At 55.0% G+C, this 15689-nt stretch overlaps 1 protein-coding gene across 1 annotated transcript in view; it reads right to left on the bottom strand.

The window, feature by feature from the left end:
- Positions 1-4584: 4584 nt before the first annotated feature.
- HTRA1 (HtrA serine peptidase 1) overlaps positions 4585-15689 on the bottom strand; it is a 51973-nt gene continuing 40868 nt past the window's right edge. Inside the window, exons 4-9 of the mRNA XM_023241037.1 lie at positions 12129-12323; positions 10910-10942; positions 9460-9574; positions 8252-8309; positions 6673-6768; positions 4585-5306 (exon numbers count right to left, since the gene is read on the bottom strand). Of these exons, the coding sequence (XP_023096805.1) occupies positions 5138-5306; positions 6673-6768; positions 8252-8309; positions 9460-9574; positions 10910-10942; positions 12129-12323 (666 nt within the window). The 3' untranslated portion in view covers positions 4585-5137. The remainder of the gene's footprint in view (positions 5307-6672; positions 6769-8251; positions 8310-9459; positions 9575-10909; positions 10943-12128; positions 12324-15689) is intronic.

Genomic DNA, 15689 nt, shown 5'->3' with positions numbered 1-15689 from the left:
CTCTAGGACGCCTTCTTTATGCTCAGTATCTGCCATGCAGGGCCTTAGACAGTGAGGTGTGTTTTTACCCTGGCAATCATCTAAGAAAGACCCTGTGTTCCCACTCTACTGGCTCATTGGGAGAGAGCACAGGGCAAAAAATACAAGACAGGCGGGACAGCTGGGAGTTTGCGGGGCCCCCAGGCTCCCTTATTGCCCACAGCGTTTATGCCCTTTCATGGCGGTGATGCCCATGAAACGGGGGTGGGGGGAGGCGGCTTTCTAGTTCTGCAAAGTCATGCTTACAAACCAGCCCTTGAGCCAGCCTTTCTTTACCGCTTCAGAGACAGTCCAATGGAAAGTTCTGTTACAGAGGTCACTGGGCATCATCAGCAAAAGTGTATAAAGGCCTAGTGGCTGAAAGAGAGCACTCCAGAGCCAGCCATCGGAATTCCAATGCACCAGCGTTACCGTCCTCCTCGCTGTGTGACTTCAGGCTGGTTACTCAATGCTCTGTGCCTCAGTGTCCCCCCATGTATTCTAACAATATCTGCATCATCAGATGGCTGTGAAGCAATGGGCATACAGCACACTCCTGTGGCAGGTGGCGCTGATGACCCTGACCGTGGGGATGCACGAGGAGGAGGAGGAGGCCTCAAAGGCAGTGTGTGCACCTCGGGCAGTGTGCGCCCAAGATCTTACCTGACCCAGTGAGACACGTTGGACAGAAACCCATTTCCATAAAGAATCTGAGCTGCGTTTCAGTTGTTTTTAAACTAAAAATGCAATCGTGGGTGTTTACTGCATTTGATCTTCGCTGATCCTTGGCAGGCACCACGCTGAGGCCATCACTTTCACAAGCGCGAAATAAAACAGCTGCCTCACGGCAGGAAGGCCTCTGCTCAGTGTGCTCCGCCCACATCTTGACGGAAGCACCGGAAGGCCACGGCCAGTCCCCTGTGGGAACAATGAGTCAGCCCAACTGGGGCCCAGATGCAGGGCACAGACAGGGTCGGAGGCCCACTTGGCTCCTGCAGAACCAGCCCCAGCACCCTGCGAAGCCCGGGGCCCTCGGATGCGTGCTTCAACACGCAGGGATTATTTGATTCCAAGAACTGGCTTCCCGCTGAGCCAGATTCCTTTCTGTGGACTGTGGCTGAGTGCGCGGCGGGGTGGGGAGGGCCCTGAAATGGAACCAACAGCACGTATTTTAAAACAGGAGACTGACTTTCCAAGCCAGCATCCTGACGGTTCCATCAGACCCACGTGGCAGTCACAGCTCACGAGGCAGTCAGTTCTAGCAAGAGTTCTTTAGAGCCGTGTGGGGTCCGGTCCCTACCGGACAGCTGGTGAGGGTCGTGCGGCCCGGGGAGACAGCTGCAGAGGTACAGGGAGAGGGGGAGCCCAGGCATCTCAGGGCAAAGAGGAGCTGCCCGGAGGGGAGGAGCAGGAGACAGAGAGCAGCCGTGACGGCAGGCTCACCCTCCAGCCCACCTGCATCAATGACGTCACCCGGATGGCTGAGGGTGACATCCAGGCATCAGCTCGCTTTTAAAACGCTTCTGCACTGAGCCTTACCACCTGCTCAGCCCAGGGCCCCAGGGAACTCCGGAAGCCCACTGACCCATCCTGCCACTATCAGACCTCTGGCCTCACCTGGAACCACCTCCGGGGGAGAAGGCAGCTTTCACATAGTAACCTTGAACCTGCACGGGGCCATTCGTTCACCCACATGTGCCCCCTCCTGCACAACCTCAAGCTGGCCTCACTTGAGTGGCATCTACTGAAATGGGCCAAGTGCCCTTGCCGGCCAACTAAAACCCCACTGTCCAAGGCTCAGGCCTGAGGTGCTGACCAGGTAAAGACAAGCACCGTGCCAAGTTTTCATAAAAACACGTGCTGCCCTTCCCCACACCCACCAGACATGAGCATTCTGCAAAGTTTGCAGCTGAAGAAATGGAGCCAGAAAAGACCAGGACCACGTACAGTCTCCGGGCACAGCACCCACTCGGCGGGGCCCCAGAAGAGACGGTGAGGAGACCCCTTCGTGCCGTGGCCTCTCTCCCGGCTCGTGCATCTAGGGAAGCATCTGGGAGGGTGGGACGGGGACCAATCAAGCCACGTAAACGTGCCCATTGGCGTCACTCAAGGTTTCACACAAGCCGGAAGCAGGGACTGGAGCCACAGAGCCAAGACTGGGTGGGTAGGAATTCCTCAGGGGACAGAGAAGGGGGCGTTGCCAACCCACCAGCCAGCAGGGCCGTTAGGGGACCACGGAGGGGTCTGCAAGGCCCTGGAGGAACCAGAAACCAAGCAGGCTGCAGGCCCCCATGACCACCTTCTGGAAGTGAGATGGACACAGGCCTGCCCCGAGGCGGAGGGACTGGGAGTCTTAGTCCCAAGGGGGCAAAGGTGGGCAGGTAGTGCCGCACAGAGACCATGGGCTCAGGCCTCCTGGGTTTACGTCACAGCCGCCCGCTTATTAGCTCCGTGACTTGAGCAAGATGCTTAATTTCTGGGCATCAATTTTTTCACTTGTCAAAAGAGGTAAATATAGCGTCCACCCGAGGGCTGATCTGAGGCCCGAACAGCCAGTAAATGTAAAATGCTCAGCACGACGTCTGACACACGGCAAGCACCCGGCAGATGTTAACTATTGAAATTGTCAGTTGAGAATCAGAAGGAAGGCAGGCTAATCACAATAAAAACGGGAGCAGCTGCACTTATCTAGAAGCGCAGGCCCTCACGGTTGACGCACACAACTCCAGGGCAAGGGGGGACACTGCTCTTACTCCCCACTTGACCGAGGGGGAAACTGAGGCTCCAAGACATCAAGGAACGCCCATGTTACTAATATTTAGAGCGTTCGCTGTGCGCCACTGTGTCACTCGCCACAGCAGACACGGGAAGTGGTACTGATGGAAAAACGGGCACAGAGGGGTGAAATAACTCGTTCAAAGGTCACGCGGCCAGTAAGATGCGGACCCCAGAGCTGAGCCCACATTTACCTAGCTCCAGGAGCGATGCCCCTTCGACTCAGCTCTGCCTCCCGGACCTTAAGGCTAGTTGATATGGCCAAAACCTCCATCAGAACCCAAAGCAAGGTGAGGAAACAACGGCTGGCCTAAGAGGGCCTGAGAAAGCCCGTGTGAGCGCAGGGTGCTCGGGTGAGCAGCCCCCACAGGACACCGGGTACCACAGCTCAGGGCAGCCACGGAACCGGACCCATTACGTGTCGACCGTGCGCCAAGCTGCCCTCTCTGAGGCCTCGTATACGACCACATCTGCGGGCAACACCCCAACCCCCCCCCCCCAGAGTCCCGTGGCCCTTTGGAACTGCTGCTCAGTATTTACAGTGTTTGCAGAGGGCTGAGCCCGTGGGCTCCAGGCCGATGCCTTCCAGCAGAGCCCTCTGTGATCTCCCGAGCGGATGACAGGCTGGAGACAGATGGGCTCCGGCCGGGGCTGCCGCTGACCTGGACGCCACCCAGCGCGCCCTCCCCACCTGCAGTGGTACCTCAGCCCTGGGGCCCACCCAGGAGCAGGCCTGTGGGAAAAACATCTGAGGACGGAGCCATCCTCTGAGTCATCACCTTGGGTGGAGAGGGAGGGAGCGCAAAACCTACACGCAAGTCGGCTCCTTCCGACTTTCCAAGGTCATCTAAACAGACCGCGAAGGCACACAGCCACCCGGCTGCCTGGCGTCACTACTGATGAGGGTCTTGCTAAATCGGATTTCCCCTCCACTGAACTTGGGCCCTTGTTCTTCTACAGCCTCTTCAGTTATGAACCAGACCTCGGAGATCTACTGGTCGAGGAAGGATTAAGCTCTCCGTCTAGGGACCCCAACCTCCATCCTGTCCAAAGCCCCCCCTTTTACAGCTGACAAGTAGAGAGCCTCATCCTCCACTCCCGGTGTAAAAAGCCTCCTCCCCAGTGTGTGCTCCCCACAGCGACGCAGGCCCGTGCTAACTTCTCAAGCTAAATTTCTGTGGCAGTCTACAAGGGTCCAGTCTCCAACTCTTGGGAGCTTTCCCAGAGACAGAGGCGCCTCCGGCCGCTTACGGTTGCGCTTGTTTGAGAACGCGTCGAGGGGAGCCCTGCTCTAGCCCTCCTCCCCCTCCCAAGGGGGTTCTTACGGCCTGGTTCTTAGGTCAGAGCCCAGGACAACCGCAATCAACTTCAGCCTGTACTTTCTGGGGACTTAAGATAAGAGAGTTCTTGGGTCACAGAAGGCCTGGGTCCATCCTGCTCTGCGCCGATCCCTCTATACTTAGCACCCTGTCTGGCACAGAGCGGAGGCCCAGAAAATCTTTTGTTGACTGACTGCGTGATGTTTGAGGTCAACAAACTCTCGTCAGTTTGGAAAGCTCCAGATGCAAGTACGACTGTCCTCAAACCCTATTTTATGAAGCCAGAGTGGCCAAGCACAGTTGTTAGTAATGCTGGTAAACCCCACGTGATGATTTGGAAATAACTGGTAAGCCTGCAGGCTCAACCCTGTGCGGACAATGTGGCTTAATGAGGACCTGGTGACCTTACGATCATTTCCAAGAGACAGCCGCCAGCTGTTCACAGGGAACGGGAAAGAAGCAAGCCACAAGGCAGAGTATGAAGAAGTACTTTAATAGCTCAAACTCAAAGTCATTGTGCCCCCAGTTCTGAAGAGATTCCTAAAAGAGGCAACTTCGGCCGTTTGGGAAGCCAACGGTCACCGGCCTGTGGTCTCTGGCGTCCATCTCCTCCGGGTGCTGACCGCGAGGAAAGCAAAAACGTGCCCAGGACCATTCTGGCTCCCGTGGGGCCTTCCTCCACCTATGCGTTATATCAACTGCCTTAGTTGGACTAAGATGATGACTCAGTTAAAGGGAGAGACAAATGTTGACTGTCTAAGCAGGAACAGTCCAAGCCGGCAAGGAAAAGCACACTGCATACATAGGAATACAGAAGGGCGAGCTTCTGCCTACGGATCTATGACATTACATTTGTTTTGCCTGCAAACTATCAAGAAGGATTCTGTTGGCCAGGGTGCTTCTGCTGAACAAGGAACATGGTGGTCCGAAGTCTTGAGTGTCCTGTGCCACCAGCCCAGAGTCATCGCGCACCGTCCACCGGAGAGTCTTTGAGGGGAAACATGAAATCCAGCTCATGCCTCTACCTACGGGTCGATTTCTTCAGGAATCACCGTAATCATAATGTCTTCGTTGCCCCTGCGGACAACCATGTTCAGGGTGCTTTCCTTTTTAATGACGTCACTGACGTCATTAGCGGAGACCACCGACTGTCCGTTGATGCTGATTATGACGTCATTTTCCTTGAGCCCACCCCTGCAACACAAGGGGAAACACAACTGTAACGCTTCCATTCCCCCGGGTCTAACTGCCATGAGAGGGACTCGACTGTGCGTTGACAGAGGCACAGTTTAGAACCCAGAAGCCCCGAGCGCATCGGGTGGGGTGATGGCGAACTCACACGACAGTAGCTTCAACTACCAACGGATTGCGTCATTTCCTTTTGAGGGTTTTAGGCCAAATCATCAGTCCTGTCCATGGCAGAAATGCTCCCCAGCACTTGTTATGATCGGATGACAGACTGACCCCAGAGGAGGTCAAGGATATGCCGCTACCGTGTATCATCTACCAGGTGTCGTGCCCGTGGCCAGCTTGCTTGTAATGGGCATCACAACTCGGAGGACGGTCCCCTGAGGAGCAGGTGGAATGGTTCCGCCTTCTTTTGTGTTACTATTGCTGTAACTCTAGCGCTTACAAATAAGCAAGAGTCAAATAAGTGTCAAATAAGCTACTACGGTCCTTTAGTGGTCTAGCACAGCGTCAGCAAACTTTTTCTGTAAAGGGCCAGATAGGAAATATTTTGGACCTTGCAGGCCACGTGGCATCCGGCACAACTCGACTGCCGTGGCCGTAAAGCCACTGTAGGCAGTGTGTAACTACCGAGCTTGGCTGTGTTCCAGTAAACTTCACTTACGGACACTGAAATGTCAATTTCGTACAATTTTGATGTATCAGAAGAAAATACTCTTGCTTAAAAATTTTTTCAGCCGTTTAAAAATGCAGTATCTATCCTTCGCCCACGGGTCATATTAAAGCGGAGCAGTCGGCGGGCCAGATCCGGGCCCCAGGGAACAGCTTGCAGGCCCCACCCCGTCTAGCTCTTCTCCCTGCATATTATGTCTGTAGAAGTAAGACGTGCTGACTGCCTGCTGAGCTACTTCTTTTCATGTTACTTGGATGTTACTGGGTTATTGTTCTGGAGGTGTGGACAGGTATGGCCTGGTTGGTAACAGACGGAATCAGAGAAGGCAGGCTTCTATGCCAGGCTTCTGTCTGGCGGCCCAGGACGGGACCACTGCCCAAGATCTCAGGGCCACTGCTCCTTCAACCCTCTTTCCCCAGCCAGGCCTGCCCCAGAGACTCATGAGAGTCAGATGTCGCTCCTTCCGCCTGAATCACCTCTCACGAAGTGAGGACTTCTGAGGACAGGAAGCCCCCTTTTGCTGATGAGTGCTGAGCTGAACCAGGCCTGAAGCGCTGGCTGGTGGGACCAAGGGTGTCCAACCCTTTCATCAGGGACTCTCACCACCACCTGAGCCGATATGAAAAGAACACAGCCTCCCCCGACCGCCCCCAGGAACCGCAGGGATAATCCGGCAAAGAGAAAATAGTCCTAACTCACGCTTCCGCTGGGGTGTCAGGAATGACTTCAATGATATACGCTCCCGAAAGCACATCCGGGAAGTCTCGGTGACGGTCTTTTAGCTCTTTGGCTTTGCTGCTCGGGAGGAAAACACCTGCGTTAACATCAAGTAACAAGGGACCTCTGTTGGCTGAGACTCAGCTCTCACCCAGCTTCTCCTCCTGATCCCTGAATCCGAAATAAAATAGCCCCAGGAGGTCTGATTCTGCCTCGCTTACATGTCTATTAGAGTCAAAGATCTACTGGCTGACACGAAGTACGGTGCTTTATAATGATTATTATTCTTAATTTTACTAATGATTTAATAGTAGCTATTGTAATGTAAGGAGTGAATATGGTGTAGCGGTTGCCCAGGTTTGGAGCCCCAGCTCTGCCACTTTCTGTGTGATCCTGGGCAGCCGCTTAACCTCTCTGTGCCTTAGTTTCCTCACCTACAAAACAGGAATAATGACAATACTCTATGATGTAGGGGTCGTTTTGAGGATTAGGTGAGATGGTCTGGACGCAGCACCTGGCCTGGTGCGGAGCAAATGTGCGGTAAATACAGTGGCTGGTGTCACTGTGGCTGGCGACCTGTGCCACCACCCGTGGATCCGAGCCTGGGCACACGTTCAATCACTCGGTCCTCACCACCCACCAAAATGCCTGCACTGTTGTCCTGGTCCCGGAGAGGAGGAAACTGAGGCACAGAGGTCAAGTCATTCCCCAGGTCATTAGCCAGGAAGTCGCACGGCTGGGACAAGAACTCAGGAAGCCAGATGCTAGGGTGTATATTCCTTCCTCATACCTGCGTCGCCCACAGTTCCAAGACAAGTAACTGATTCACATTTGAGTCTTAGCAAATCAGTCCACACATTGTGGAGTGCTAAAAACGACACCACCATTCATAATATGCATCTAAAGGATAGTAATACGGTCACAATTAATAGTAAATTAATTACGATAATTCATATGTTAATGCCGACATGAATACGTTCTGCTCTTTGCTACCTGTACCTGCAAGAGTTTCCACTGTGCCCTTAGTTACCAGGACTCGTGTGGTTATACCAGACTTTTTCATCAAGGGTAAAACACCAGTACGTTACAAGCCTGGCAGCCGCATGCCACAGCTTCCACCGGCTCCGGCAAACAAGCCTGACCCAGCATTCCGGCAGCCACAGCCCACACACGGTCGCACTCCCAAAAGGCAGGGTGCTCTGGGCTGAGGGAGGTGCTGGGGCACTCCTGGAATGTGGGTTTCAACGGAACAAGTGGTAAAAGGAAGGCATGAGGGAGAGTGACCAACACGCCCCACTGTCCAGGCCTGCCTTCAAAGAGGAGGGCAGAATCTTCTAGAAGGAAGGACCTGTTCCCTCCAAACACACAAAAAAACCCCCAAAAATGAAGCATAAAACCAGAGGCCCAGGGGAATGGCCCCTCCTCTTTCCTGATGTTTCTCAATTATAACCAGAAACCGAGATGCTTAAGGCAGCATGAGGTTTCCCTTTCAGGGCGCCAGTGAGAGCCTTCCTAAGTTTAGGTTTAAGTTTAAGATACACACACAGACCCGCTTACCCACCTGGATGTGAGTGACATCATTCGGATGCCAATATACTTCTTCTTGGTAATGGCTTTGCCTGGTGGGACAACAAAAGGACAACAGGTCAGCCCAGTTGGCAGCTGTACTGGGGACACCAGGAGCTGTGAGGTTCAATCCCTGCAGTGTATAAAGTCAGGGCCACGGGGGCGGTGGGGGGGGGAACGCTGACAATGCGGTTCAAATCCTTCTCAGACCCCTACCTGCCACAGCACCTGGGGAAAGTCCTGTCATTTTTGTTAATGGCCAAAAACTGAGGAGTGATACTTGCTTCCTCTTTGCCTTATCCTGACCTCCAATGAGGGTTCTAGCCCTCCGATAAATCCAGAATCTGAGCCCTTCGTCCCACCCTGGTGTGGATGACCAGGAGAGTCTCTCACCTGGTCCTACAACTTCTGCCCAGCCCCTCCAGTGGAGTCTCCATGCAGTCATGACAATGACTTTTCAAAGACGTCCACCAGATCATGACCGTCCCTGTTCTCAATACAACCCAAGGCCTTCACCATGGCCACCACGGCACAGAGGTCAAGTCTCCGTGACCCTGGCTAACTGCTTTCTGCATCCATCTGTGTGACCCTGAACCTCACTGCACTCCAGCCACGTGACCCACTCGCTGTGTGTGCTGTGCCCACAACGGAGGCCTTGAATCCACTGTTCCTTGGTCTGGAATGTCCCCCTCCCGGCACTCCCCCAGCTCACCATCCTGCTTCATTTTCAGGGAAGCATCATTGGTATCTGAAACCTTGCATGTTTGTCTAGCATCACCCTCCCTCCTCCTCCAGTCAGAGTGTAAACATCACACATGCCGGGGACCTTGTGGAGCCATGGAACCCGCAGCCTAACCCCAAGCAGATACGGGTCAACAAACATGTGTGGAATGAACGATCTCCCTGAATCTCAGTTTTCTTATCACTGAAATGGGACTAATACTTCCCTCCTGAGAGGGCAAAGGAACTTAATGAAACAAAACGATGTATAGAAATCACCCAGGAGGATCATGACTGGTACATATTAAACCAAACCACATGAAACATCCACGGCCAAAAAGGGTCAAACTTCTGTGACCCAATGCCAGGGGCCTAACAACGTGTATCCCATTTTCCTTCTCGATCCGAAAAGGCTTAGCTGACGTTCAGGGGTGCAGCCGGGCCTGCCTGAACCACCCGCGGCCACGTGGGGCCATGCTTTACCTTTGGCCTGTCGGTCATGGGACTCGGTTAGGAACTTTTTAATCTTATCTGATGGGATTGCAAAGGAGATTCCGGCTGTCACCTTCAGAGTGTTAATCCCAATGACTTCGCCATCCTGAAAAGCAAGATGGGAACAGCCTGTTGAGCCCACGAAGGTGTACCAGAAGACACGCACCAAAAGCGAACAGATCGTCTGTAATGAAGGAAGTCTTTGAGCTGGGAATGGGTGGGGAGGGGGTCCCGGGGCCGCAGGGGGAGAGGCATCGCTTGGGCAGTACGAGCCAACACACAAAAACAGCCTCGAGGCTGGTCTCGAGGTGCTCCTTTGCTCCTTTCCCAGGGAATATTCCCGAAACCTCAGAGTCCTTTAGGTGGCTGTCCACAGCCTCCAGCTTCTTCCATGTTCCACGATCTAAAGATTCCTCTGCTGACACCCAGGGGGACGACCTTAGTGACTGGGGGTTACCGGGAAAACACAGTGCTATCTCCGTGCTGTCTCAGCAGCCACAGATGTTACAGGGGCTGCAGGGTAAGGCCCCGCCTCGCTTCCCCTGCTTGTCACAGACCGGCTTCAGATCACGGAGGAAGCCAGTCTACGGGCTGTGCTCTCGTTCAAGACAGACTCCTAGTTTGGCGAACGCTACTCGTGGAATAACAAGACCCCTTCACCGTTATTCTGCACACCCTTGTTGAATGGTTTGTTTAGCGCAGGCTGACAAGGGACAAGTGCCAAGCGACTACAAATTCTCTCCTCGTACAGTTCCTGCAACACTGAGAATTCGGTCCCCGACACCGAGAACCTTCCAGCAGGCGCTGCCACCCAGGGCCTCTCTAAAGACGGCCTCGATTTCCCATGGAGGGAAATGAGAACAGGGCTGGGTGACCCCTGAGCTGCGTGGGCCCCACTCTGACAGATTCCAAAGCTTCCCTTTTCATGCTTATGTATTTAAATATAGCCTTATGTGACATCTCTGTGAGCGGGGGCAACTCCTCATTTCAGCCAGGTCTTAAGGGAGGGCTCCTGGCCAAGACAAAGACTGTGGACGAGCCAAGCCAGCTCCTGTGGCGGCCTGGGGACCTCATTTGAAGGCCGTGCCTTTTTGTAACAGGCCAGAGCTGCTGACACCTTCAAAAGAAAGGCCTCCCCCTTTGGCTGCTCCTGGGTTGGACCCAAATTCCACTGAATTTACTTGTAACTTTGAAACCCAAGCATGTCTGCTGGCATAACACTTCCAACCCCGACTCCCACATGCCTTACTCTTTCCAGAAAAGATAAGAAGGGTAATTTCTAAGGATGCGGTACAGACTCACAGATTTCACTGTAAAAGAATCAGATAATGTGCTGTGGCAAGTTCATGTCTGAAAAGAAAGCAAAAAACAGCAAAACAAAAAACAAAAAAACATGTACACAGATTTAAAAAAAAAAAAAAAAAAAAAAAAAAGGCCTTACCAGGTTTACTAATGGTCCTCCCGAGTTTCCATACTGAAATTAAGCAAAAATTAAAAGGTTATGAGTTTATGTCTTTACATGGCCCTGTGCATTTCCCTGCCTGGCAGGTTCTCTCCTTGGATTTGTTCCTGTCAACCTAATATGCTGCTGGAAAAAGGGGCCTTAAACATTTTCAGAAAGTTTTAGATGTGCCGTAAATGGGGGAAAAATTTTTTTTTTGGCTCCAAAGCCCAGAGGCCAACTATGACCCCCCTCAAACACCCAACACCCACTTCCTTCTCCTGGCAACACACTGGCTACCAACCGGTATTTCAAACCTGCCCCCACCCCCCCCACCCCTGCTATGTGATCCCCGCTTTGCCGCTGTGGCTGGAAATCCACATGGTTTGTTCTTTTTCCACTACTTCATGCGGATCACAAGAAAGTTTGGGAATGAAACCTTTCAGAGCAGCAAATGTACAAAACACACTGTTTCTTATTTATTAGACAGATGTAGGGGGAAACACATTGCTCTGTAGAAAGGCCGATCCATGGGGCGCCTGGGTGGCTCAGGCGGTTGAGCAAGCGACTTCGGCTTGGGTCATGATCTCATGGCCCGTGAGTTCGAGCCCCGCGTCGGGCTCTGTGCTGACAGCTCGGAGCCTGGAGCCTGCTTCGGGTTCTGTGTCTCCCTCTTGCTCTCCGCCCCTCCCCCACTCATGCTCTGTCTCAGAAATAAACATTTAAAAAAAAAAAAAAAAAGCAAGGCCAATCCTATAAGGAGACAGCCAAAGGGGAAAAATTGTGGTTTATAAAAGGTTCCACTGAGGAGATGGTGTGGAGCAAGGCCTGGCCTCCTTAGACATGGAACAGTATGGGCCTAACGCTCAGACCGCGCCCCAAGGCAGAGCGAGCACCTCCGGGGGTGACAGCACCTGCACCAGGGTGAACGTCCCTCCTGCACAGAGCCTCAACATCGGGTCCACTGAGCGGCCTGGGGGCAGAGGAGCCACGGCCCCTCCAGTGGGATGGGGAGCCCCCTTGGGCTGCAGACCTTGGCGTATCCGAAGTCCCCTTCACAGGAGTCCCTGGAGATGGCTGAGGCCGAGGACCAGCCCTCGGCCTCAGCCGCTCTAGGGGTTCAGAGGTAACGCCTTGGCCGGCACCTCGAGGATCCTGGCTCCACCCCGGGTTCCTAAGCCCAGCCTTCCAAACACCTGCCCGACCCCACGGGACTCACATTGATGATGGCGTCGGTCTGGATGTAGTCCATGTCCGAGTTCCGGAGCCCCAGCTCTTTGCCACCGCGCTGGGTGGTGCTGACGATCCCAGTGGTGACCGTGTTCTGAAGGGAGAACGGGCTTCCGATGGCGACCACGAACTCCCCCGGCCGCAGCTCGGAGGAGCGGCCCAGCAGCAGGACAGGCAGCTTGCCCTGGAACCACAAGGTTGGCGTTGCTGCGTTTGGTTAACAGAATGGACGACGCGCAGGCGTCGGGGAGTGTCAGGCGGTGACGGGCCTCGTGAGGGAGTGAGGGCAGGCCCGGGGCCTCCCGTCCCCTCCCGCCCACCGCCATCAGCATGTCGCAAGCTGCTGAGGGACAAGTGAGCGTTGGAGCCGCTGACCAAGGAGAACACGGAAGGTCATGAGAGGCCACCGCGGGGTCGCGCCCCATCTTGACTATTAGCACAGACCTGCTGTGAGACCCTGAGACCAGGGGACAGGAGACAAAGTCTGGACTTGGGGCAAGGCTGCCGAAGAAAGGGAAGACGCACAGAAGGATCCTGAGCCTACACAGCCTTGGGGTGGAATGGGGTGGAAGGAAAGGGCGGAGCCACCCCCGCTCATCACAGGTGCTTCTGTCCGAGTCCTGGAGAATCGGGGGCACTGAGGCTAGAGCCGCACGGGTTCGGCTGGGCGCATCTCTGTGCTAAGTGCAGGGCAATTCTGGAGAGGCGCAGGGAGCGGGAGGGGGCGGCGAGGCATCCAGCTTCCCCCACCCCTCCACCAGCCCCGAAACCCCAGAAGTAGCCTCTCTCCTCGCCCGAAAAGAGCGCCCCATCGACCACCTCTGCTCCGCTCGGCCCTGGTGAACTGACCAGCCCCGCAAGCCTGATCCCCAGGGCCCTGTGAGGCTCCGGGCAGAGGCAGAAGCTCCAAATAACTCTTCACACTGAAACAGGGCAGAATGAGGCCAGCTGGAGTAGCCAGGCCTAGAGCTGGGCTTCCATCGGGACGGCCTGAGGCTCTCCCCCTCCCTTCCTTCCTGAGCCAAGCAAACCTTCCTCTCGCCTTTGTTCCCTGAGTCAAGAGCAGGGTAGCGGCTGCCCAAACAACAGGAACCAGGCCCAGGAAGCCGAGACCCCGCCCAGGCCTCATGCACGTCCAGCCCCCTCACATCCACCTCAACAAAGAAAGAAAGAGATGAGGGGGCCCCCCCCCCCGAGAGGATGGGGTGGGCGAAAACCAGGGTTATTTTAGCATCTGCTCTGACACGGAGAGGGCAGACACCAGCGGATGAGGTGAGGTGCCCATTTAACAGATGGACAAATTGAGGCCCCAAAAGACTGGGTGACTCGAGACAGAGCAGAGATTCACACATCAGACTGTGCCCCCAAACCCAGATTCCCTCATCCTCTGACATGGCGCTAAGCCATAAAGACCCCTTCCCGCCCCCAATAAGGAAGACGCTGGCTCAGAAAGTTCACGGAGGAAGAAGGAATATTGGAGAAGGGATCTAAGACCTCACGCTGACTTCGAGAAATGGCAATGAGAAGGAACGCCCCTCAGAGCACAGACAGCGAGAAGCGCAGCAGAGGCCTGTCAAGGGCACAGATTAGATCCTGATTAGATCCTGGTGCGAGTTCATAAGCCCCTGGTCTCCAGTGTTGTCGTCTGGAAAACGGGAATAACGCGGCACAGCTCTCTCACGGGTGAGTTGTGAGAATTAGGCGACAAGACCCGAACAGCACCATGAATACCGCCTGGCTCATGTTAAGTACCTAATGTGACTGGGACGCGTCAGCATCGTCCAAGTGTTAGTTATCGTTACTAGCACTGGGATCTGTGCAGACCCAATGGGGGAACCCGGCCAACTAAACTCCCACAAGCTCGTCTGCCGTCGCCCAGCCGGGAAGAGGCAGGTGGCACGGGTCTACACTACCAGTGACCCTTGGGGTCGCCCGAGGCCGGAGCGCACGGTGCTGTTCTGGAAGGGGCAGGCCCGCGGCCCCGCACCCCCAAGCTCCTCGGCGTCCAGAGGCACACCAACGGCTCAGTTCGGCCTGTTTACTCTGGGCCCGTGCCAGCCACCCCTGCCAGGAATGACTTCATCCAGCAGTCACAGCGGGTGGGCGAGCAGGGCCAGTGACGTATACTCAGCCACTCTGGGGGAGGCCTGCTGGGGACACTACCCCTCCTTCGGGGCTGGGCCAGGGGACACGGCAGCGAAGGATCCTGGGGCTGGCTGTGTCTGGCTGCCCAAGATAACAGTTGCTTTTCACCAACTCCAAGGCAAGAGATCAAGTTCAAACAGAGAGGTGGGCCCAGCCCACATCAGCTCAGACACAAACTGGGAACCACATCAGAAAGTTCCGTGGGGCAGGGCTTGCCGTGGGGCTCTCAATCAGCCTTGGCACACCCTCGATTCCTGCATTCCACCTGCACCCCGTTGGAAGGGAACCAGGCCCAGGCTCCCAGTTCTCGGGGTTCAGGAGGCAGAGGGGCTCTGAAGATGACACCCCTTGAGCTCTTGTTTCCCAAGTCTGACCTTGAGGCAGAGGACGAGGCAGGGAGACAAACACTTTGGGGTCAGCTGTAAGGACAGAGGAGAGCACCCCCCACTGCCCCCCGCCACCATGAGGGGAGGAGAATACCAGGGGCCTGGGTGCTGCTCAGCCGTGCTCACCGGGGAGGGCCGGGCCTGGGGGACTTCAGCACGGTGAAGTCCTCACACTCAAGGGACCACATGGACTTGGACAAGTGGACACCAGTGGTACTAGCCCAAGTCTCCCCAGGAACCAATCCTCCCTGGAACACAACCGGTGGAAAGAACCCTGGATCCCAAGAGGCCAAACCTGCACCAACGGTACCAATGGGCAATGCCAACCCTCACCTTGTGTAAGCTGTTACTCACTCGTCTCCTGGATCACGAAGGACAATCGTAGACAAAAATAAGCAAGCGGACATATCCCAAGGGGGTGGGGTTTTTAACACGAAGCCTCTACTGACATGGAAGGGAATGAACCTTCCACCTCCCGGCTGACAAAGCACTTTCACGGCCACCTTGAGAATTAGGGCCTGCGTCCCCTCCATTTCACAGATGTGGAAACTGAGGCCCAGAGATGCAGTGACTCGTCACAGCTCATGAGCAGCCTGGCTAACGAAGAGAACAGGCTTCCCAACTCTCAGACCTGCGCTCCTAGTACGTGTCACCCTGAAGTCCAAGTGGAGGCAGAGATCTTTGCAAAGGGGTGACGTGGGGCAGGAATGTGGGTCAGGCCAGGCTTACAGCTCTCCATGAAGTCAAAATGCCTTCTCAGGGCCATCTGGCCCCTGCTCCCTGCAGGGGCTGCTGGCCCCACAAGCATCAGGCTCTCTAGCTGTTCCGGATCCAAGTAGGCTCATCTGATCAGTCTTTACCTCGGGTCTGTCTGCCCAACGCAGCTATACCTCTGCTGGCCAAATTCCTACTCAGTAATTGAGCATTTTATCCCATGGCTGTCTAGACACACGGTCCACAGGGGGCCTCGGGGGGGGATGAAATGCAGATACCGCTGGAAGCACCAAGACACGAATTGG

This window comes from Felis catus, chromosome D2 (genome assembly GCF_018350175.1).
Source record: "Felis catus isolate Fca126 chromosome D2, F.catus_Fca126_mat1.0, whole genome shotgun sequence".
Lineage (NCBI taxonomy): Eukaryota > Metazoa > Chordata > Mammalia > Carnivora > Felidae > Felis > Felis catus.
The sequence above is the reverse complement of the archived record's forward strand: the minus strand, read 5'-3'. Positions and strand labels throughout refer to the sequence as shown.